This window comes from Mesoplodon mirus, assembly GCF_964341445.2.
Source record: "Mesoplodon mirus genome assembly, chromosome: 13".
NCBI lineage: Eukaryota > Metazoa > Chordata > Mammalia > Artiodactyla > Ziphiidae > Mesoplodon > Mesoplodon mirus.
Genome location: NC_138989.1, coordinates 27,939,728 through 27,965,207, shown reverse-complemented (window position 1 = coordinate 27,965,207; position 25,480 = coordinate 27,939,728). Strand labels below are relative to the sequence as shown.

Genomic DNA, 25,480 nt, shown 5'->3' with positions numbered 1-25,480 from the left:
CATGTCAAACTATACTATTATCATAAAAACAAGTGATATTATAACACCACTTACTGTTATTATGCAAAAAATAAATGATTCTATGGGTTTCATGAAAACTTCAATTATTCTAAAAAGATGCTTCTATTCTATTATCAGACTTAAAAGGCAGGTAAAGAAGCAATTACCATGAATTGCAACAAATTTTTGGAGGGAGGGAAAGAAGGCAGAAAAAGTCTCTAATCCAACTGGTAAGCCCTAATTTCTTTTTAGTTTCCCTGAGTGTCAAGTTTGCCACGCCGGAACACTCATGCTCTCCCAGTCTCTCCCTCACTGCCTGTAGTTTTGCAGACGTTGTGAGCCTTCACCTCAAACCACAACAAGGTTCTTGTTCTGTGCTTCTCCTTCATAAACATAATATAATCATCATAGCCAGGAAACTTAACATGTAGGACAGTATATAGTTAATACAACAGTACGTTATTTAATGTTAAAATTCCCTGAGTTGTCCGGTGAGTCCCTTGTCACTATCTTGTCATGTCTTCCAGTTCTTCTCCAGAAGCGCTGCTCAGCACTTTCTGTTGAGGAGAAAGGCAGGATGTCTTTTTTGATGCTGAGATGTTTGAAGCTCCCAGGCCAGCTTTGTGGTATAACAGCCTTTCATTTGGATTTGTCTGATTGTTTCCTCATGATTAAATTTGGGGTAAATGTTTTCAGATAGGAAAGCTGCAGAGTTGATTCTATGTCCATCTCAGAGCATCACAACAGGAGCCACACACTCAGTCTGTCCTGTGAGTTTGACCTGGTGTTTGACTTGTGGTGTGAGTCTGACTTGTGGTTAAGTTCGGGTCCACAGGTTGCTCCTCTGTACAAGTACTCTTTCTCTTTGTAATTAAGAAAGGGAACAGCCTGGATCCATTATTATTACAGTAGTAGTAATCTCCTAGTTTATTTTTAATATTAAAAAATAATTTGCTTAACTGGGGAAAAGTCCCTCTCTGATTTCACTATAATACTAGGAGATCAGAGACTAATCTCAATAGATATGGATGATCATCACCAGGAATTACTGGCCATCTATACAAGAGGAAACCAGATAACTGAAGGAAACTTTAAAGAGCTAGGTTTAAAAATCAACTACAAGTCCAATCCAGTTTCTTTTATCTCCACCCTCATTTCCTTTTCAAATCTCTTAAACAACAGAACCCCACTGAAGCAAGACTTAGTACTACAAATATTTAGCGATTCTGTGGATCTAATCAAGTCACTAGGTACAATAACATCCTACCATAACATGCTAATCATCTCTTCTGGTACCCGTACAATTACCAAATTATTTCATTAATCATTTCTTAGTTCAGACTAAGCCCAGTATGTAAAATCTACGTATTTAATGGCAATCATGCAGCGGGGGGAAAAGACAAACATTTGGCTAAATATAAGACAAAACGGAGTGATTTAAAAACACAAAAAACAACTGGGACTTCCCTGGTGGTCCAGTGGTAAAGAAGCTGCCTTACAATGCAGGGGATGCGGGTTCGATCCCTGGTCAGAGAACTAGGATCCCACATGCCGCGGGGCAACTAAGCCCACGTGCCACAACTACTGAGCTCGTGCGCCTCAACATGTAGCCCATGTGCCGCAAACTACAGAGCCCACAAGCTCTGGAACCTGTGTGCCACAGACTACAGAGCCCACGTGCCCTGGAACCCATGCACCATACCTAAAGAGAAAACCCGCAGGCCACAACTAGAGAGAAGCCCGAGCACAACTAGAGAGGAGCCTGCACACCACAACGAAGAGCACTTGCGCCGCAACGAAAGATCCCGCATGCCTCAACAAAGATCCCACGTGCTGCAACTAAGACCCAACGCAGCCATAAATAAATAAATAAATAATAAATCTTTTAAAAAAAACTATCATAGGGCTTCCCTGGTGGCGCAGTGGTTGAGAGTCCGCCTGCCGATGCAGGGGACACGGGTTCGTGCCCCGGTCCGGGAAGATCCCACATGCCACAGAGCAGCTGGGCCCGTGAGCCATGGCCGCTGAGCCTGCGCGTCCAGAGCCTGTGCTCCGCAACGGGAGAGGCCATAACAGTGAGAGGTCTGCGTACCGCAAAAAAAACAAAAACAAAAAAACAAACTATCATAAAAACAAACAATAATGACCAAGATATCTTGCGCAAGTACCCTGTGTAAAATAAAGAAGCAACCACCTGGTCCCACTTTTTTCTAAACTATTGATTTGATGACATAACTTTTAAAAAATAACTTTCATTTCCTTTGGAGTTATTAAATATGAAGCATTAATGAGGGTCTGATCCAAACAGTAATATCCACTTTTGTCACAAAAGTTCCCTCAGCCTGAGAGAAACCTGTGCTTCACAAACCACCAGCTTTATGGATGTTCCAAATGATGCAAAAGTACATCCACAGTCTGGATGAAGTGCAGTGAAAACCAGTCAGGACTGTGTCTCAGAATGGATTTGTAACTTTAGAAACTTGAGGCCCAAACACAAGGCATCTAAACGTAGAGACAAAGCCATCATCAAAGAGCTTCATTTGACCAAACAGAGAACTTCTTGTTAGAAGATGAAAGATCTCTGCAACTTTTCCAGAGAGAAGCAACAACAAAGCTTAGTTTAAAATAAAATGTACGGGCTTCCCTGGTGGCACAGTGGTTAAGAATCCGCCTGCCAATGCTGGGGACACGGGTTCGAGCCCTGGTCTGGGAAGATCCCACATGCTGCAGACCAACTAAAACTAAGCCCGTGCGCCACAACTACTGAGCCTGCGCTCTAGAGCCCACAAGCCACAACCACTGAGCTCACGCGCCACAACTACTGAAGCCCGTGTGCCTAGAGCCCATGCTCCACAACAAGAGAAGCCACCACAATGAGAAGCCCACTCACCACAAGGAAGAGTAGCCCCCGCTGGCCACAACTAGAGAAAGCCCGTGCGCAGCAACAAAGACCCAATGCCGCCAAAAATATAATATAAATTAAGAAAATAAAATAAAAATAAATAAAATCTATGAGGACGCACGATTTAGATCTCCCTGAAATAAAATGTTTCAAAAGCCTGAGATCTTCATCACTGCGTTAACTAAATACAGAATGGCATTTTGCTCTGTGGTGCTGAGAGGCAGTAATGCTAGCTGTCCCTCAAGTTACAAACTATGTTTTCCCTTTTCTTTTAATAGTAAGTAGGCAACAAGCAAATAACAGAGAACGAACTTTTTCCAGCTAAAACCAAATAAAATAAACCCAGCCTCTAGTCAGTTGAATTGAAAACCTGTATTTAACACAATCAACTCCAATATCACAATAAAATCATCTCACAGTGAAAGATACACTGCCATGCAAACATACACTAATATTTTCTAAGTATCACTTCCCTTAGAACAAATCAACTTTCAATTTCTCAAGCATTAAGGATTTAAAAAAACATTAGGGACTGTTCTGGAAAGCAACACATCCTACCTAATATAACTTAGCTATGTGATGCTGTAACAGAACTGGACCAGTGGTCATGGTGGGGCAGCAGAGCTGGGTCTGGGAACCAAATTTCCATGCTGACAAAGAGCCAAAGGCAGGCGGTGATGGACAAGGTATCTGACTTTAAAGTGGACAGTCCCACCACATTTACACACAGGCATTCACAGAAAAAAGAGGGAGAAGGACAAAACCAAGAAAGGTGCACTCCACAGGGGACAGCAGAACGTCACCACAACTGCATCAGTGCAGACACCACCGAAAACGTCCTAAGTCTAATTAATATTACTAGGTTATTTGAAGGTCTGTGTTTTGGGTTACAGAACTCTTTTACTGAAGGCAAAGAAAAGTAAAAGGAACAAAATTACTCTTTTTTATAGTCTAAATAAGAATCTCATATTCAATTATTAAAAACTTAGATTTCTCCCCGAGGCCAGGAGGCTGAATGCTTATTAAAGACAACCTAGCGGGGCCTCCCTGGTGGCGCAGTGGTTGAGAGTCCGCCTGCCGATGCAGGGGATGCGGGTTCGTGCCCCGGTCTGGGAGGATCCCATATGCCGCGGAGCGGCTGGGCCCGTGAGCCATGGCTGCTGGGCCTGCGCGTCCGGAGCCTGTGCTCCGCAACGGGAGAGGCCACAACGGTGAGAGGCCCGCATACCACAAAAAAAAAAAAAAAAAAAAAAAAAAGACAACCTAGCGAAGGCAAAAGAAACATGGAAGAAACTCATCATCATCCACAACACCGAATCAGAAAAATCCTAAACGCCTCAAAAAAGAAAATTCAATATGTAGAAAACTATTCATTAAATAGAAGAACTGAATGCCTATGAAATTTTTATGCAAAATGGTACATGATTTTAGGCTCTGTTAAAAAACTAAGGGCAGTTCTGAAGATTTCTATAAATATTTTTATATACGTCCAGAAAATGTCATTAATAAACAAAAAGATAATTCCATAAAATGCACATATAAGAATCCCTGCAAAGAAAGGAATTCTTAAAGAAAATAAAAATACATAATGAAGAAGGAAATAACTGAATAACAAGAACTAAATAGAAAGATATGAAAACAGAACAGCATCAATTACACAAGGTTAAAAAAAATCCTTTTATTCAATAGAACTTTTGTAAAGAAACATTTCTAATCCCATGTTTCCCAAGAATAAGAATAGTCTCCATTCCATCATCTTTTAATTTAATAAATGATAAGCTTTTTCCAATGAGTGAGCTTTACATTAAAATATTTAATACCTTACTAACAAACCATTAAATATAACCAAAAACTGAAAATCAGTGGACTTTTGGAAAGTATAAAATAATTCTAAACCCATCAGGGGAGTTTACAAAAACATCAAAGTGGTCTTCACTGTGCATCTCACTGCCTGCAGGATGGTGAGCATACTGTTCGTAGGTCACACCCAGGCCACAGCAAGAAAAGCCACAGAGCACTCGGGACAGGCACACGCTGGCACACTCAGTTCTGCTGGTGGTAGAAAGAAACTGGAAATCACTGGGAATCTGTTTTCTACTTGTACTCCTGCTCCTAAAACAGTGTGAATGATACAACTCACTTTAAAAGAAAGGAACAGTAATTAACAAGAAAGGTACATTTAGAAATTCTATGTTTTATAATACCTGGAGGCTAGGACCACTAAATTAACTTTTTAAAAAACATTTATTTTATTGTAGTAAAAAATACCTAACATGAGATATACCCTCCCCCTTAACAAGATTTTAAGTGCACAACAAATCAACTTCTGATCAGAACAAAAGACCTTACCTTGACATTCATCAGATGTAACATTAAAGCCTAAGTCTGTAATTTGTTCATTTTTGTGTCTACAACAGATACAAGCCAGGCTTTGCAAAATCTTACCAAATCCAACCAAAACCATACACATGGCAAAATAAGTTATCTTTTCACGTTGATAAACACTGTAAGAAACATATAAGTACGGAACTAACTCATGGTGCTGCCAAATCTCTGGAAGCTGTAATTTTACTCCTGTGCTATCCTATATGTTGCATAGTGATTAAGGTTTGAAATCAGATTCCGAGTTATTTTGGGAAAAACTAAGTTATTTTGACTTATTCTTGCTTAATCTGTTTTCTCATTAATAAACTGGGAATAATTGCACTGCCTGCTTCATACGGTTGCTGTGAGAATTAAATGAGATGATACAGTTATAAAAATTTTAGCATAATACCTGCTGTACACAGTAAGCAAATGTTAGCTACTGTTATTAAAATGTGGAAAACTGCTATGAAAAATAGTCATCCTCTATCAACTGAAGACATTAAAGCATTTAAAAAACTACTTAAAGGCTTTCATTAGTACAATTAACATTCTGATAAAACAGGGAAAGGCGCTCAATCAAGCAAAAACTTACTTTATGGCTGCATAATAAAACGTTCCAAACCAAACACCAGAAGTTATTAGATGCACTGGAATCAAAACTTTTCCATATTGTCTAAATGTTTTCTTAAATCGTTGATAAAGACTAATTGATCTGTCTTGTAAAGGATCAGGTTCTTCCTTTTTTTCAGAGGGAGTTCCTGGGGATGTAGCACTGGATGACAGAACCCTCTTGGATAAGATATCCTGCTCCCACTGTTTATGGACCCCTGGTTGGGGTGGGTGAGCAATGAATGGCTTCCTTTCCTTTGCAACACACTGGGCAGCAGGTAAGTGCAGCCATCGTTTCTGAGGGCCCTGTACCCAAACCACTCTGGATTCCAAGGTATACAAAAGTAATGGTCCCTTCATGTTTTGACAGTGTCCCAAAAGACCAGCTTTATCTGGTTCCATGCATGTCCTATGTGCCAGTCGGAATACAGTCTTTGGTACATTCCATTGCATTTTGAAGAACGAAGATCGATGGATTTCAGCTTCTATAGAGACTAGATTAAAAAAAATTAGATTATACATAGATTTCCATTATAAACCAATCTACTTAAACATATATCATTAACTATTACGAAGTAAAAGCATAGACATTGTTATCAAATCCACAGAAATTAATGTTAAGGTATATAGTTCTACCATACCACAATTTTAGAATTTCATTAAAACACATCATCTAAATATGATATAGTAAACCAGTCCAACAGACATCATGGACAGTAAGATTTTCGGGCTATTTTATTGCCACAAAAGGGATATTTGTAGGGCTTCTGTCATTCTACAAAGAAGCAGTGTAGTATAACAGAAAAATCAGATCTGGAAGCTAAAGAGCTGGGCCCTAATGTTTTGGGGTCATAATTCTGTGCAACTGTCTTTTAGATTTGAAGCCTAAACCCACTAGTAAAACAAGGATTACTTCATAGGTTTTTATAGGAACTATATGAAATTTATGATGAAAAAGTGCTTTTGTAAACTAACAAGCATCATATAAGTGTTAGTTATTAAAATATTAAGGTCTGGGGCTTCCCTGGTGGCGCAGTGGTTGAGAGTCCACCTGCCGATACAGGCGACACAGGTTCGTGCCCCGGTCCAGGAAGATCCCACATGCCGCGGAGCGGCTGGGCCCATGAGCCATGGGCACTGAGCCTGCACGTCCGGAGCCTGTGCTCCGCAACGGGAGAGGCCACAACAGTGAGAGTCCCGCGTACCGCAAAAAAAAAAAAAAAAAAAAAAAATTAAGGTCTGATGAATAGTTGACATCAATATCATTTATTCTATAATGCTTTTAGACTAAATTATATAAAACTGGAAATTACATGTTATTAACTGGTGAGAACAGACTTTTCCAGATAGCTAAAACTTTGTTAAAAAGACAGGATAGAGGGGCTTCCCTGGTGGCGCAGTGGTTGAGAGTCCGCCTGCCGATGCAGGGGACACGGGTTCATGCCCCGGTCCGGGAAGATCTCGCATGCCGCGGTGCGGCTAGGCCCGTTAGCTATGGCCACTGAGCCTGCGCGTCCAGAGCCTGTGCTCTGCAACGGGAGATGTCACAACAGTGAGAAGCCCGCGTACCGCAAAAAAAAAAAAGACAGGACAGTATAATTTTAAAAAAACATGGACTTTGAAATAAGATGGGCCCAACTGAGTTAATAGTGGTATTTTGAGCAAATTACTTAGCCTCTCTAGACACAAAGTTTCCTCACTGGTAAAATAGAATTATTGTATGCATTATTATATAGCAAATCAGTTCCCTTCCCTCAACATCAGGCAGTGCCACCTAACCCCTAATCTTCACCCGCACCTTGCACCAGCTACCTCTCCAATTCTAATACATTGAGAACAGATGATCTTATTTTTTATAAACTGTACTTAATAAGAATCACAAGTTTTGAGTTAGCACCTCAGTAAATCAGCACTCCAACAAATACAGATACACCATTTTACATGAATGTTTGTTACCTGGGATAGAAAGCTGTCATTTAAAAACAACTACTAACAAACTGTCTCCTTATAAAATTAATCCCAGACTCGTCTCTTCCTAATAATTAACTTAGCTTCTATCAGGCTCTCACAGATGATCCAACAACACAAGGCAAATGAGCTGTGAAATGAAACTGCAAATCTTGCAAAACAAACAGGCTCCCAGGAAGCCTTTAAAGGTGATACTGGAGATGGCTGAATCAAAGCAAAGCCAGTGAAAAGTGACAGAAGACTCAGACCAGTTAATAACCAAAGAGAAAGCTACAAGGTAATGACATGTGCTTCAAATAAAGAATGATTTAAACACTAAATGACTAAGGCCATTCAGAGAAATGATTAAGTCCGTAATTATTTTTTACAAAACTGACTTATTTTTTGTTGTGAGTCAGACAGTAAGTAAAGGATATCTTATTGTGCTCTCCTACCACCTCTATTTTATGTATAAATCTGTGCCATGCCTACGCCAAGGGGAAATAACACCAACTGGTTATTTATTCTAAGAATTAGCTCAGTTGGAATTATAATCTAAAATCTGTCAAATATAAAAATTCATTTAGAAACTTTTACTATGAATTTTTTGGTCTCTATTTTAGTTGAATTTATTTTGAGGCTTTTCTCCAGCACCATTCGTTACCTTTGAATGATTCTTGTCCCTGGCGTTAGTACAGGTGTTTTCTGAACTCAAAAGGCTTTCTTTTTCTCTTTTAAACTTATTTCCTTTACAGGGCAGTTTCCCAGGAGGTGAAGTTCCCAGAAGTCTAACTTTCAGATAACTGGATTATTATGTGTTTGTGTTAGTGAATAAAAAGGAAAAGGATTTTTTAAAAAACCTCTTTCCAGGCTTTCAGTTTGCATCCTTTCCCCCGGTTTCAACTATTCCCCTCCCATTTTTAAAAACATCTTTATTGATATAATTCACATACTATACAAGTCACTTATTCAAGGTGTAAAATTCACTGATTTTTAGTATATTCACAGTTGTGCAACCATCGCCACAATCTAAATTTAGAACATTTTCATCACCCCCAAAAGAAACTCCACATCTACTGCAGTCACTGCCCATTCCCTCACCCTCCCAGTCCCAGGCAACCACTAATGTACTTTCTGTCTCTACACTTGTCTATTCTGGACACTTCATATAAATGGAATCACAGTATGTTATCTTTTGTTCCGAATCATGGGGAGCTGGGGATGTTGTGGGGGGAGTGGAGGTGGTTTGAAAACAGATTCCTGGACTCTCTTAGACCTAATAAATCAGAATGTCCTGCAGTCAAGTCACACCCGACAATATGAACTTAAGAACCATTTCTCGAAGCCCATCAAATGGCTTCAGTGCCAGATGCAGCATGGCAGCAAAAATATCATCTATCATAACCATCATCATCATAATGGTAAGATCTTTTTGATTTTGAGCCCTTACTATGTGGTTGGTGCTTTACAAACATTTTACATATATTAACTCGTTTTATTCTCGTAACAACCCTATGAAAGAGGGACCATTGTCATCACTTTACATTTGACGACACTGTACCAGAGAGAGGAAATAGCTTACCCAATGTCACTCAACTGCTGAGTGGAGGAGCTGGGATTCAAACCTAGTTTAATCCCAGGCCCATACTGGGTCACTAAGCTAACATGGCCACTTGTAGAAGGAAGAGACAGTGCCAATTTTCAGCAAACCAAGACATACAAGGCACATGGTCAAAGCTCCCTAAGGAAACATAGGGCCCGAAAAATGAGTCAAATTTTACATTAAAAACTAAAATTAAATCAATTTAAATTTAAATGGGTGGGTGATGGCTAGACTCCCAAAGGTATCCAATCACAATACTGGTGACATACACATTAAGACTCATGCGATTTCAAGGAACAAACCTACTTCAGATGAGTGCAAATAAAAGTAGAGGGCAGGAGACTGAGTAGTATATTCAATATTCTGGAGTGAACAGGCTTCAGGAACATAAAATGACAAAGTAGAAATTTTCTTGTCTCACAGCTAGCACCTGTGTATAATGGCCTTAGCTCACTGGCAGCTTCCATTTCTTGATTTTACTAGTCTGCTCATATTTTCAATTAAAGATAAAAGTTTCTGGTTACTGGCCAATTATGGAGGCGCCATTCCTCTTAAGCTCTACCCAGATCAAGTCAGCTATATCTGGACAGGTGAATGAGTGGGTCTGAAGAAGCTGTGAACTAACAGGCCCCTAAAATATTTGATACACATGGAGAATCTGGAGAACTTAATCTTGAATTTCTTCCAGTGAAATACAGTAATTCCAGTAATAAATATTTAAACCATGAGACTTAGCTTATTTCCTACAGAACGGTGACATTATTTTCCTGCTCTTGCAGCATGAAACTTTCATTCTAGAGATGAGGGCACTGTTCTGAATTGCTTAGAATAATTTCTAAGTAAAGCCTGGTTCTTTTAATGACCTTAAATTTTAGTGAGCAGGCTATAGCGTCTAACTTAAAATGGAAAGCTTGGAATCTGAGAGGTCAGACTGCCTGGGTTCAAATTCTGAAAACCTTATTTATAAACTATGTGACCTTTGGACAAGTTTATCAGCCTCTCTATGCCTTGGTTTCCAATTTGTAAAATGGAGTTAATAATAGAACCTACTTCATAGGGCTGTTGCAAGGATAAAATGAATGAATACATGTAAAAGGTTTAGAAAATACCTAGCATGCAGCAAGTGCTCAGGAAATGTTACAAGTTATTATTATAAGTAAGCAAAATAGCCTATTGCCCTTATTTGCAGTGGTAAAGTCTGAGGATCAGTGCTTGAGCCAAAAGGAGATTCTATAGGATAAACAGTTGCTTAGGATGGGTCTGGCCCAAAATTTAAAATTTATATGAAACTGTAACGAATCAATTCCCTAATATCTAACCTTTCAGAGACAGGGCTCAGGACCAGGCATGAGGAAGCAGTAACACACATGTCTGAAAGTCAGGCGCCTCTCACGTAGTCCTGAGGCAGAGCAAAGTAAAGTGAAGACACAGTGGTCAAGAGTAAAGGCATAGGGCCTCCCTGGTGGCGCAGTGGTTGAGAGTCCGCCTGCCGATGCAGGGGATACGGGTTCGTGCCCCGGTCTGGGAGGATCCCATATGCCGCGGAGCAGCTGGGCCCGTAAGCCATGGCCGCTGAGCCTGTGCGTCCGGAGCCTGTGCTCCGCAACGGGAGAGGCCACAACAGTGAGAGGCCCGCGTACAGCAAAAAAAAAAAAAAAAAAAAAAAAAAGAGTAAAGGCATAGGGGCTTCCCTGGTGGCACAGTGGTTAAGAACCCGCCTGCCAATGCAGGGGACACGGGTTCGAGCCCTGGTCCAGGAAGATCCCACGTGCCGCGGAGCAACTAAGCCCGTGCACCACAACTACTGAGCCTGCGCTCTAGAGCCTGCGTGCCATAACTACTGAAGCCCGCATGCCTAGAGCCCGTGCTCGGCAACAAGAGAAGCCACCACAATGAGAAGCCCACGCACCGCAACAAAGAGTAGCCCCCACTCGCCGCAACTAGAGAGAGCCCGCATGCCGCAACAAAGACCCAAAACAGCCAAAAATAAATAAATTTTTTTAAAAAAGAGGAAAGGCATAAGGAAGCAGTGGGAACCATGAGGGAGAAGGATAAGGATGGGGATAGGGAGAGGGGAGCTGAGTTAAAGGAGTGAAGGGGAGGGTAGATGGACTGGAAACAAATGACAGTGAGAAAGCACAAATATTAGAGTGCTGTTGGGATTCTAGGGCCACTATACCCTGAAATTCCAGTTCCATGAGGCCAAATGAGTTAGTTTATGAGACTCCTTTCCTCCCTCTATATCCTTACCAAACCCATACTGCTCAAGGTTATATGAGCATGTTTCTGTTCCTAACACCTGGAAGCCTAAAACATTCAAGCAGCACTAGAAATACAATAGCTGCAAAAATTAACTAATTTATACTCTGTTCTTACATAAGAAATAAAAAAAAACGGCTAAAAAGTTAGAGTTGAAGCAACAAATTTCAATAGCAAAACTTGGTTCTCTATTATGTGAATTCAAAGTAACTCTTTTGTCAAACAAATTCTTATTTGGAAGTCCAACAAAGGAAATAAATAGAAGCAAAGTTGCTCAGATTAAAGCAGGAGTGAGAGGAATGGAGCCTCTGGTTTGCCCCCCACCTCCTCCAGCTCATAGGGCACAGCCACAGAAGCCCTAACAGTGAAAACAAAATCTCTGTGAATGTTGGTCCTACTTTGCCTAACTGCCAGTTCCCCACCAGTCACAACATAGGCACTTATTCCTACTGAAGCTCCTGAGCTCCACAGGCTAGATAAGAAACTCCAAGGAAAATTTAACAGATATTGGAATTTTCTTGGGGCCTGCCCACTAGCAGGACAACACAAGCTTCACGACACCCCAGACCCCATACCCAACTGTGTCAGGAACCAGCCCCATCCACCAGCTATCTGACACTAGCTCTGAGACCTGGCCCTGCAACCAGACTCCAGGACCTGGCTCTGTCTGCCAATAGGCTGGCACTAACCCCAGGACCTACCTTCACCCACTAGTGGGTGAGCAGCAGCCCCAGAGTCTCCTGGACCCTGACTCCACTAAACAGTGAGCCAGCCCTAGCCCCAGGGCCTCCTGGGTTCTGCAGTCAGCCACCATGTGACCTGGTCCTGCCAACCAGTGGCCAGCAGCCTCCACACAAGGCAGGGCCTGGCAACCAACCAGACCAGGGGCCAACCAAGCCTACCAGACTGTTCACATAGTCAGCCCACTACAACAGCATGACCCATGCAGCCCTCATAGGGGGAAGCCCTAGAAAGCTAGGGTGATGAAAGGGAAGTACACTGCTGGGACAAATAGTTTGTCTCCTACAAAAGGCCACTTCTCCAAGATCAGGAAATATAACTAACTTATCAGTTTTGTTACAACAAAAACAGCAACTTAGGCAAAATGAGGCAAGAGAGGAACACATTCCAAATGAACGAACAAGATAAAACCCCAGAAGAACTAAAAGTGGAAACAGGTAATCTACTTGATAAAGAGTTAGGGCAGGGCTTCCCTGGTGGCGTAGTGGTTGAGAGTCTACCTGCCGTTGCAGGGGACACGGGTTCGTGCCCCAGTCTGGGAAGATCCCGCATGCCACAGAGCAGCTGGACCCGTGAGCCATGGCCACTGAGCCTGTGCATCTGGAGCCTGTGCTCCACAACGGGAGAGGCCACAACAGTGAGAGGCCTGCATACCGCAAAAAAAAAAAAAAAAAAAAAAAAAAAGAGTTAGGGCAGTTATCATAAAGATGATCACATAACTCAGGAGAAGAATGGATGCACGGAGAGATAAGTTAGAAGCTTTAAAAAAGAATTAGAAAATATAAAGAACAACCAAACAGAAATGAAGAATACAATAACAAATGAAAAATACGCTAGAAGGAATCAACAGTATACTTAGTGATACAGAGGCATGGATCAGCAAGCTGGAAGACAGAGTAGTGGAAATCACTGTTCTGAACAGGAAATAGAAAAAAACGATAAAAAGAAATGAGAACAGTTTAAGAGACCTCTGGGACAACATCAAGTGGACTAATATTCACATTATAGGGGTCCCAGAAGGAGAAGAGAGAGAGAAAGGGGCTGAGAACATATCTAAGGAGGTAAAAGACCTGTACTTGAACACTGATGAAAGAAACTGAAGATGACACAAACAAATGGAAAGATATACCATGTTCATAGATTGGAAAAATATTGTTAAAATGACCATACTACCCAAGGAAATCTTCAGATTCAACGCAATCTCTATCAAAATACCAAGGGCATTTTCCACAGAAATAGAAAAAATAATTTCAATAATTGTATGGAAACACAAAAGACCCCAAATAGCCAAAATAATCTTGAGAAAGAACAGAGCTGGAGGAATCAGTCCCTGACTTCAGACTACAATAATCAATCAGCATGGTACTGGCACAAAAAGAGACACATAGATCAGTGGAACAAAATAGAGAGCCCAGAAATAAACCCCTGCACTTATGGTCAATTAATCTACAACAAAGAAGGCAAGAATATACAACGGAAATAAGACAGTCTCTTTAGTAAGTGGTGCTGGAAAACTGGACAGCTACATGTAAAAGAATTAGAACATTCTCTAACACCATATACAAAAATAAACTCAAAATGGATTAAATACCCAAATGTAAGACCAGATATTATAAAACTCTTAGAGGAAAACACAGGCAGAACACTCTTTGACATAAATTGCAGCATTATTTTTTTGGCTCCATCTCCTAAAGCACAGGAAATAAAAGCAAAATAAACAAATGGGGGCTTCCCTGGTGGCACAGTGGTTGAGAATCTGCCTGCCGATGCAGAGAACATGGGTTCGTGCCCCGGTCCGGGAGGATCCCACGTGCCGCGGAGCGGCTGGGCCCGTGAGCCATGGCCACTGAGCCTGCACGTCGCAACGGGAGAGGCCACAACAGTGAGAGGCCCGCGTACCGCAAAAAAAGAAAAAAAACACAAAATAAACAAATGCGACCTAATTAAACTTAAAGCTTTTGCACAGCAAAGGAAACCATCAGTAAAATGAACAAGACAACCTCCTGAATGGGAGAAAATATTTGCAAATGATGTGACCGATAAGGCGTTATATCCAAAATATATAAATAGCTCATAAAACTCAATATCAAACAACAACAACAAAAACTACCACAACCCAATTACAAAATGGGCACAAGACCTGAACAGACATTTTTCCAAAGAAGACATACAGATGGCCAACAGGCACATGAAAAGATGCTCAACACTGTTAATCATCAGACAAATGCACAAAGGTTGGCAAGGATATGGAGAAAAGGGAACCCTTGTACACTGCTGGTGGGAATGTAAATTGGTGCAGCCAATGTGGAAAACAGTATGGGAGGCTTCTCAAAAAAACTAAAATTGAACTACCATATGACCCAGCAATCCCACTCCTAAGTATATATCTGAAAAAAATGAAAACATGAAACATGAAAAATATTGAAAAAATTCAAAAAGATACATGCACCCCAACATTCACTGCAGCATTATTTACAATTGCTAAGATATGGAAGCAACCTAAATGTCTATCAACAGATGAATGGATAAAGAAGATGTGGTATATATAAATGGAATACTATTCAGTCATAAAAGAACAAAATTTTGTCATATGCAACAACATGGATGGACTTGCAGGATATCAGGTTAAGTGAAATAAATCACAGAAAGACAAATACTGTATGGTATCACTTATATGTGGAATCTAAAAAGAACAAACTAGTGAATATGACAAAAAAGAAACACCCACAGAGAACAAACTAGTGGTTACTAGTTGGGAGAGGGAAGGGAGGAGGGGAAAGATAGGGGTAGAGGATTAAGAGGTACAAACTACAATGGATAAAATAAATAAACTACAAGGATATCCTGTACAACACAGGAAATATAGCAAATATTTTATAACAACTATAGATGGAATGTAACCTTACAAATTGTGAATCACTATGTTGTACACCTAAAACTTACACACTACATCAACTATACTTCAATTTAAAAAAAAAAAAAGAAGGAAATCTTCCCATTTGCAACAACATGGATAAAACCTTGAGGGCTTTATGTTAAACAAAGTAAGTCAGAAAGGAAAAGAAAAATATTGTATGATCTCACTTATATGTGGAATCTTAAAAACAACAACAACAAAAACCCAAACTCAAATTTGTACATACAGAGAATGGAGTGGTGGTTGCTGGGGAGGGCAGGGGGGTGAGGGAAGAAGGCATGGTGAAATGGATGAAGGTGTTCAAAAGGTACAAGCTTCCAGTTATAAAATACATAAGTAGTCATGAGGATGCAACGCACAGCATGGTGACTATAATTAATATTGCATTGTATATTTGAAAGTTACTAGGAAAGTAGATCTTAAAAGTTCTTATCACAAGAAAAAAATTCTGTAACTATGTGAGATGATGGATATTAACTAGACTGTGGTGATCATTTTGCAATATATACAAATATCTGAATCATTATGTTATACAGCTGAAACTAATACAATGTTACATGTCAATTATATCTCAATCGAAAAAAAAGATGTTCATGCTCATCAGCATGTCTCCAGAGAATTGCAAATTAAAACAAGATACCACTACACATCTATTAGAATGACTAATATCCAAAACACTGACAACACCAAATGCTGCAGAGGTTGTGGAACAACAGCAACGGTCATTCATTGCTGGTGGGAATGCAAAATGGTACAGTCACTTTGGAAGACAGTTTGGCAGTTTCGTATAAGCTAAACATAGGCTTACAATGAGTCAGCAATAGCACTCCTAGGTACTTAACCAAAATGAGCTGAAAATTTACATCCACACAAAAACCTGCACACAAATGTTTACAGCAGCTTAATTCATAATTGCCAAAAACTGGACATAACCAAGAAGTCCTTGAATAGATGAGTGGATAAACAAACTGATATACTGTATGATTCCAACATTCTGCAAGAGGTGTGACATTCTGGAAGAGGTGAAACTATAGAGATCAGTGGTAAAAACATCAGTGGTTTCCAGGGTGGGGGAGGGAAGGGATGAGCACGGGACATTTTTAGGGCAGTGAAACATTCTGTATGATACTGTAATGGTGGATAAATGTCATTATGCAATTGCTAAAACCCACAAAAATAAATATACAACACAAAGAGTGAGCCCTAATGTGAACTATGAACTTTAGTTAATAATGTATTGATATTGTTCATCAATTCTAAAAAACGTACCACACTAATACAAGATGTCAATAATAGGGGAAACAGTGTGTGGGTGGGTGGGGTGGATAAGAGGGGAATTCTCTGTACTATCTCTGCGCCATGTTTCTATAAACCTAAACTTCGCTAAAATAGTCCATTCATTAATTTCTTTAAGGACAGTACACTGTGGCCTAACCCAATACAACTGATACATAGTATAACCTTAACTTGAAGTACAGGTATGAGGACAGGATAAACACAGAACTCATCAGGTTGAAACATAATAAAAAGGATAAATGAAGGAAAGAATTGCCTCTACCTAAAGAAAGTCCTCAATTACCACCAAACAGGAGGAAATTCAAATTTTCTCCTTCCAACAGATTAATATTCTAATTTATTCATTTTGATCTCTCTCTTAATCACACCTTGACTGCTGTTTCAAATCAAATTTAGTTTGCTGTTTAGAAAAAGTAACAGTATGCAAATTTATTTGCAGCACTTTCTGGGCTGTTACTTTCCTGCTCCCTAAGGCACTGGATGGCTTCAACTTAATTTCTATTACATAATCCATCTTCTTCAATCTATTCTGCTTTTAAGCTTTCTATTACCAAAATTGAGCCACTAAAGCTGAGGCAATGATGAAGCCATTGTTAAATTTCTAATCTTCAGAAAAGGTTAAATTATGCCCCCTAGTGAATTCCCAAGGAATTTCATTAATGACTCACTGATTTCCCCAGCTTGTAAAGAAAATCACATTTTCCAAAATTACTACACAAATATATTAATTTACACAAAATGTTTCTCTTTTTTATCTCTTTTCAGAGGCTCTAAGTTCAACAAGGCAAGTCTGGGTGATTTGTTATGGTAACACTGGTCCAGAATCCACGTGGTTCCAGACTTCCACCCACCTCCTTTTGGGCTGTGGCAGGTGTTATCCCATTGCAATAAGAAGAATCCAAGCTTACAATCAGAAAGACTAGTTCTGACCCTTCTGGAATTACTTTACTTAGCTCTTTTCCTCATTCCTAAAATGGGGTTAAATACACTTTTATCATATTGTATTTATATGATTAAATGAGATAAAGTATAGTATCTAGCACTTAATATGCTGGGTCAATAATTAATTCTAGCTTTCTTTCTTCGTCGTCTCATCTACTGACCTGGTCAAACCAAGCTCATAGTCTTCCTTCATCTAAACTTCTGCCATTATTTCATTTGTTTGACCCATGCAAAATCCCAGCCTCTCTAGCAATACACTCCACTGGTCATACCTTTGTCACTGAAATAATCTGTTACTGACCCACAACTGAAGACCTCAAACTATACTATCTCACTCTCTTCAGCCTCTTTTTCTTCCAGCTTCCACTCCTTTACTCTCTCTGGACTCTAGTTCCAGGACCTTGTCCCACTCTACCCCCCTTTTCCTTCAAATCCAACAGCTCCTCCTGGTTTCACTCTGAAGTCTTTATCCAGCCTGGATTCTACAGTGCATTACTTGAATTACTACTTTGTCCTTCTGCAACACCAGACCACAAAATCTAATCCAGAGCCAGTCCAACCATCTGTTTTTCCCACAACTACATCCCACAATCATAGCTGAGCACTAACAAAAGCCACATAACTGAGTAAATTAGTACCAGCATACATTGGTGGTACATCATTCTATTGCAGAAAGGCTCTGAATGCTGTGACAACCGATGATGGTTTCCGATCAGATGAGCTTCCTCCACCATACCTCACTTTTCCCAATCTCTTCAAGCCTCATACTTCACTTTCAGATGGTAAAATATAAAGTATACATCAGATCGTGTCTCTCCTCTGTTTAAAGCTCCCCAGTTTCTCCCAAGGTAAGTCCTTACAACTGCCTACAATGCCTTACACCAGCAGTCCCCAACCCTTTTGGCACCAGGGACCAGTTTCGTGGAAGACAATTTTTCCACGGACTGGGGGCGGGGCGTCGGGGGTGGGGATAGGTGCAGGTGGTAATGCGAGCGATGGGGAGCGGCAGATGAAGCTTTGCGCCGCCGTTACCTCCTGCTGTGTGGCCCAGTTCCTAACAGGCCGTGGACCGGTAATGGTCCGAGGCCAGGGAGTTGGGGACCCCTGCCTTACACAAGCTTCTACCTTTCCCTCTCTGAATACATCACCTACTCTCAGTCTGTGCCTTGCTCACTCTGCTCCAGCCACACTAGCCCCCCTGCAGCTCTTCCAACATGCTAAAAAGGCCCCTGCTTTAAGAACTCTGCATTAACTGTTCCCTCTGCTTGGAAGAGTCTTTCTCCAGATATCTGCATGACTAACTCCTTCACTTCCTACAAGTCTTTGTTCAAATGGTACCCGCTCCATGGGGTCACTGCTCCCAATCCTTTCTCTTCCAGCCCTGTCATCCCAATATTCCTTATCTTGCTCTATTTGTTTCTTTTTCCATAGCACTTATTGTCTAACACCCTACATGACTCACTTATTTATTATTGTTTAAGGATAATTATTATTCACTTATTATTATCATTTAAGTCCATTTAAGGACTGACAAGGACAGAATTTTTTTCCCGTTTTGTTCACTGCTGCATCTCAGGTGCCGACAACAAAGGTTAGCTGGCACATAGGAGGCACCTAATATTTGTTAAATGAATAATTAGATAAAGCTATCCCCCACTTCCCCTTAAAAATGAACCAAAATTATTAGGGGATGAATTTTCTCAACTTCAGCCTTCTCCCTTCCAGTTACCTGCATCCACACCCATCTCAGGGTCAGTTAACTGCCTCCTCAGAAAATGAACTATCCCTCCATTCAAAGCCCATTCCTCCATCTGTGTTCTAGATCTAAACTCTTCCTGTGCTTTCCAAGAATTCTGCTCAACCAAGTTTTCCTTGTATTTTTCTACTGCTATTCCTTTTCCTGTACTCCAACTGCCCTCTCCTCTGGCTTCCTTCCTTCAGCATATACATATGCGATTAAGAAAATATGTCTCTCTATAGTATCTGCCCAATTTCCAATTACCTTCACTGCATTTAAGGATCCCCAGTTTAGTGGCAGCAGTCACTGTAATTTCTGACCCACAGAGAAGAGCAATCACAGAGCTCTTCATGGATGCTGGGGCTCCCCTCACAAACTTAATTCTCCCAGTCATGGTGAAAAGTATCTCTTCTGGACTCCCCCAGAGTGGGTGAGCTGGTCTTATGTGTTAAATCCACTCTACCATTCCAGTCTCCCTAAGCCTTTGGACCCCTTCCTCTTTAGTGTACCAAGGCAGGTCTGGCATTTCAACTTCATTTAGCGTGGGTCACCTTTTGGTCCATGCTTCAGCCAACCAATCAAACTGTTGAGAGCCCTTTCTAACCCCTCAAACTATAAAAGTGAATCAAGAATCTCTGCTTAGTGGGCCTATACCAATTCATTTAGCCCGGCCCAACTTTATGTTCCTTCCACCATTATCCCACATCCTTAATATCCATTCCTAAACATATCCCCCAGATTTCCATGTGTATAAACAAATAAACATTCCTGCCATTTTTTAAGAGTATGGCACACCCCCTCAGGTCACACTTTGTAGCTGACCCTTGAGGGCTTGTTAGGGTGGGAATCTAGTTATATGTCTAGAAGCAAAGAAGTGTGGTAGAGGTAGTTCTTGAGGAGAATCAATCAGCAATGTCTAGCCTTCAGGGAAGGTCATTACAGGTTAACTTCCTCAAACAGGAGTGGAAGGACTGTTTCTACCACCAAAGAAGACTAATGAAAATTTAGGGGTTCAATACTCCATTCCAAATTTGAGGATCTCAACCTTCCCCAGTCAATGCTCTCATTTTAACAGCAGACACCCTGTTAGAATGGGAATTCATTTTGCATCGTAATCCAGCCACTCTGCAGGATAAGAGTTTGGTTTTCAGCAATCTGAGCTCTGCATCTATGTGAGAAGGGCAGACATAGAAACTTTCTGGTCATTTATACAGAGCTTGAGCTGGGAATTTCAAGACCTGAGCTCATAATTCTCCACCTCCCACCCCCCTTACTCCGAAAACAGAGCAACCAGTCAGTCTCATTATACTTCTTCATCATCTGGCAAAAATGTTTTAAATCTTCAAATACATGATCATCCAGAACCTGGTCTTTCAATAAGTATCTGAGTAGTAGTATCCAATGGTGGTATTTTGCATATCTCTATTGTCATATCACATCGTGGGCTACAGTGCCTGCCTTCTTTACCACTGAAAATAGTCAACAGTGCCTTTAAATCTAATCAGATTAGAGAACCAATTTCAGGAATGCCATAACCAATCCAGAAAATTCATCCTTAAGATTCTGTTCCTCTAGAACCACTCTCAGTACCAAAATCTGAATCAGACAGGGTTCTCCAGAGATACAGAACCAACAGGAAAAAACATATACATATATCTATATCTACCTATTGGAAATCTATTATTAGATTGTTTATTTAAATAGATATATTTATTTTAAGGAACTGGCTCACACAATTGTGAGGGCTACACATCTGAAATGTGTAGAGTGGATTTGCAGGCTGGAAACTCAGACAAGAACTGACACCACATGCAGTGGTTGAGAATCTGCCTGCCAGTGCAGGGGACACGGGTTCCATCCCTGGTTCGGGAAGATCCCACATGCCACGGAGCAACTAAGCCCGTGCACCACAACTACTGAGCCTGTGCTCTAGAGCCCATGAGCTACAACTACTGAGCCTGCATGCTACAGCTACTGAAGCCTGTGCGCCTAGAGCCCATGCTCCACAACAAGAGAAGCCACCACAGTAAGAAGCTGCGCACCACAACGAAGAGTAGCCCCAGCTCGCCGCAACTAGAGAAAGCCCGCGTGCAGCAATGAAGACCCAACACAGCGAAAAATAAATAAATTAAATTAATAAATTAAAAAAAAAAAGAACTGATGCCACAGCCTTGAGATTTTTTTCTTCTTGAGGCACCTCAGTTTGAAATTTAGGCTTTCAACTGATTGAATGAGGCCCACACATATTATGGAGGGTAATCTCCTTAAAGTCAATTGATTACAGATGTTAACACATTTTCAAAATACCATCACAGTATCACTTAGATAAACAGGTACTATAGCCATGTCTAGTTGACAATATAAAACTAATCATCACACATATAAACTTACAAATTTCTCAAGCAATCCTTACTTTCTATTACAGGAAAAACCTTTTAAACAATAATATCTTATGTGTTCAAAAAAGGCAATAAAACTTCAGTAGGGGCACTTCGGCTGAGTGGACTGGCGGAATGAACAGTTCTTCCAAAACAATCTGGAGAAACAGCTTCTACAACCACCTCTCTTTCCTACCTCCAAGAACACTATCATTCCTAGGAAGCTATAACATTGTATTTACATTTTAAAAACAATTTTTATGTTTCAAAAATGTGATCTTCAACTCCACAACAGAAATGACACCTTAAAATTACCCACCTCTGAGTGCTCTCACTTTAAGGGATGGTATCTATTGAATCTGTTGCTTGCCTTTAGTCTGACCAGAAAACTTACAAATTACTACTTCATTTTCTCTCACTGACAAAAGTGTAACATCTTATGGAAAAACCCAAACGAACTTTTGGCCAACCCAGGAGAAACCAGGAGAAATCCAAACCAGTCTGGGTGAATAATGGACCAAATAATCAAAACAGCACATAAAGAAATCTTATAAATGGGCTGAAATAAATCCTGTATGTCCTTTCAAAAAAAAAAAATGGGATTTTTAAAAACCTTTCTAGGCTATTCATTCATTCATTACCACCCCACTATGTGCCAGGCACTGTTCAAGGCACCTGGGTTAAACCACTGAACAAAATGATGATCCCTGTCTTGCTAGAGTTCATATGCTAGCAAGACAACATCCTTATCCAGCTATTTTCTCTCTGAACATAATAACCCAAGCATTAAGAAGTATCAAGGGCTTCCCTGGTGGCGCAGTGGTTGAGAGTCCGCCTGCCGATGCAGGGGACACGGGTTTGTGCCCCGGTCCGGGAGGATCCCAAATGCCGTGGAGCGGCTGGGCCCATGAGCCATGGCCGCTTAGCCTGTGCGTCCGGAGTCTGTGCTCCGCAAGGGGAGAGGCCACAACAGTGAGAGGCCCGTGTACCGAGAAAAAAAAAAAGAAGTATCAAAACATTTTCTGAAAATCTACTATGTTTCAGTCAACTTCCAGTTCTGAGTCTGGCCTTAAACTGGCACGGTTTCATCATTAGCATAGAGTCTGGTCTCTGGAGTCAGGCTGCCTGGATCCAAAACCTAGCCTGCCACTACTTCCCAGCTGCATAACGTTGGCCAAGTTACTTACCCCTCACCTATAAAACAAAAATAATCATATAACAACTATCCCACTGAAAATGTAAGAGTTAAATGAGTTCAAATGTATAAAGCATTTAATTTGGCACACAGAAGGTACTAAACTATCAACTATTATTATTTTAATTCAACTTCCAGAAAACCATTTATTACTCAGGCAATGGTGGGGAAAAATAACACCAATGGTAACTTTTAAAATATTCTTATCTAGCCCATTTACTCTCTCCATCACTACTACCTTCAAGAGTTCTTCCTCTATTCTTGAAACCAGTGGGTAATCATTAAATCCATTTCACCTGTAACCTGCCTTACACCCTTTTCCAATCACCTTTCCCCACACTCCCCCAGCCTCAGACCGCCCTACTTCTTTATTCTTTATCCCATAAATACCCAGAGCCCTTCGCTTTAGGATAGATGGACTAGTTTTCCTGTCTCCTCACTTGCCTGCCTTGTGAATAAACCCCCTCTTTGCTGCAAACCTGAGCATCTCAGTGTTTGGCTTGCTGGGAGTTGGGCAAAACGAACCTGGTTCAGAAATATTCTCAACTGAATTTACTTGACTTCTAGTTAACTTTTATAAAAACTACAAAATGTGATCTCTCTATATCTCATGCACAACATCAATTCACGGCAGAGTTTGTATAAGCATATAGTTAGGAGGCTTTTAATCTAATGAGAAAATTTCTTAAAAAGTCAAAATTAGATTCCTTTTCCATAAAATTACAACAGCAACTATCTTAAGAAACTTTAGCATTGGAACCAGCATATATGGATATGTAATTAGCCAGTTCTAAATGCATGGATACGCAATAACACATTCAATCTCTAGGACAACCTTTGCAGTTGTCAATAATAATGAACTCAGGTGGAGAGCAAAACAACCTACTATAAAAATAAACAACAAAGAGAAAAGTAAAAATATGCCATGTGGAAAAATATATTTTCCCAATACGCTGTGAAAAGTAACAAGTACCACTAAATCACACTGAGGAAGAGACATTTCGTCATAGTGATTTTCTACACATGTCAGCTGTGGCAGGCCACTAATTTATGTTTAGAGAAATAAGAATACGTTTAGTTGAATTTTTAGGTTTGATGCTTAAACTTTCTTGGAAGGATCACTGGCTATTTTGTATGCATAAAGAGTATTTACAGACACATACTCAAGTAGTCTTACTTGTGTTATGAGGGCGGTAAGTATCAAAGGTGCATGCATCACTACGGTAAAAAAAAAAAAAATCAACCTCGAAAAAAAATAATAATGAATTGAAGTTAATTCTCAACTTAGCTCACTGCATATAATAATAAAAAAAATACAAGTACAGTCATCTGAAATGGATGGCTCATCCTCATTCATTAAAAACAGACTTCAGGGCTTCCCTGGTGGCGCGGTGGTTGAGGGTCCGCCTGCCGATGCAGGGGACACGGGTTCGTGCCCCGGTCCGGGAGGATCCCACGTGCCGCGGAGCGGCTGGGCCCGTGAGCCATGGCCGCTGGGCCTGCGCGTCCGGAGCCTGTGCTCCGCAACGGGAGAGGCCACGGCAGTGAGAGGCCCGCGTACCACACACACACAAAAAAAACAGACTTCATCCTTGGTCCAAAGTTTATAACTGGTCAACAACCTCAGAAAGTTTAGTGCCCACAATTTAGAATTTCGACTCGATTGTAAAGTACATGCTGCGAATGTTGCTTTCCCCCAGGCGAAGTCTACTGGCTAATATAACTGCGTCTACTGACAAGTAAGCAGGCTAGTGAACCTATTTCCAAAGCTGCTTTTAAACGGATCAATTTTGGTAAAGAATAATGGAAAACGTATTTCTGATCACGTTTTACACCCTTCAGGTGGGAGGTGCTGAGGCACAAAGCATCAAAAATTTTAGGTCCACAGGCACAGTTGTGACCCTAGTCTGGGGTGGCAAGCAGGTACCTGCGACTCTCCAGTAGAAATTTAAGGGAAAGGACGAACAAAGCGTGTTGACTCCCCAGCCATCCCATACCAAAATCCAGAAAACACAAGACACTACCAGTGAGGCGTTTCTCCTAAACAGGTGTGGGTTGCCCCTTCCTTCAGAGCTGACAGATAAGAACGGCGCTCTCGAGAGAAGTCTGGCTGGACCTCCCGAATGCGGCGGTAGGGAGCGACCCGCGGTCCCCGAGGAGAAGTAGGGCGCCGCGCGTTTCCGAAGCAAGTCCGAGCGCGGGGGCTCCCAGGCCCCTCCCGGCCGGCGTCCAAGGAAGGGCAGAGCAAAGGGTGAAGGTGGCAGAGCGGAGGCTGGAAAACCGCCCCACAGACAGGGTTTGCATGACACCGTCGCACAGCGAAGGGCTGGGTGACCTCTGTCCGCCCCGGGGGCGCTCACCGCTGCGTACCACGTTGAGGAGGCCCCGCCGACTGCCCGGCCCCGCCCCCAGAGGCCTCGACCCAGGATACCTCAGGACCTGAGGCCGCCGCCGCCGCTCCCCGCCGTGCGGCCGCTTGGAGCCCCCGCCGTGTCCCTCCGCAGAGCCACCAGCCGACCGTGGGTCAGGGCGCCGAAAGCCGCGTGCTCAGGCGACCCGGCCTCCGGCCCGCCCGACCAACACACC

General features: G+C 41.4%; 1 protein-coding gene across 8 annotated transcripts in view; it reads right to left on the bottom strand.

Annotated features, from left to right (window-relative positions):
• Positions 1-25,429, bottom strand: part of FAM210A (family with sequence similarity 210 member A) — a 39,912-nt gene extending 14,483 nt beyond the window's left edge. For 6 of the 8 annotated variants that reach the window (XM_082639953.1, XM_082639954.1, XM_082639956.1 and 3 more), the window contains exons 1-2: positions 25,326-25,429; positions 5,862-6,372 (exon numbers count right to left, since the gene is read on the bottom strand). In XM_082639953.1, the coding sequence (XP_082496079.1) occupies positions 5,862-6,331 (470 nt within the window). In that variant the 5' untranslated portion in view covers positions 6,332-6,372; positions 25,326-25,429. Of the gene's footprint in view, positions 1-5,861; positions 6,373-25,254; positions 25,276-25,325 lie in introns of those variants that run through there. The other 2 variants (XM_082639960.1, XM_082639958.1) reach the window with 2 other exon arrangements.
• Between the last annotated feature and the right edge of the window lie 51 nt (positions 25,430-25,480).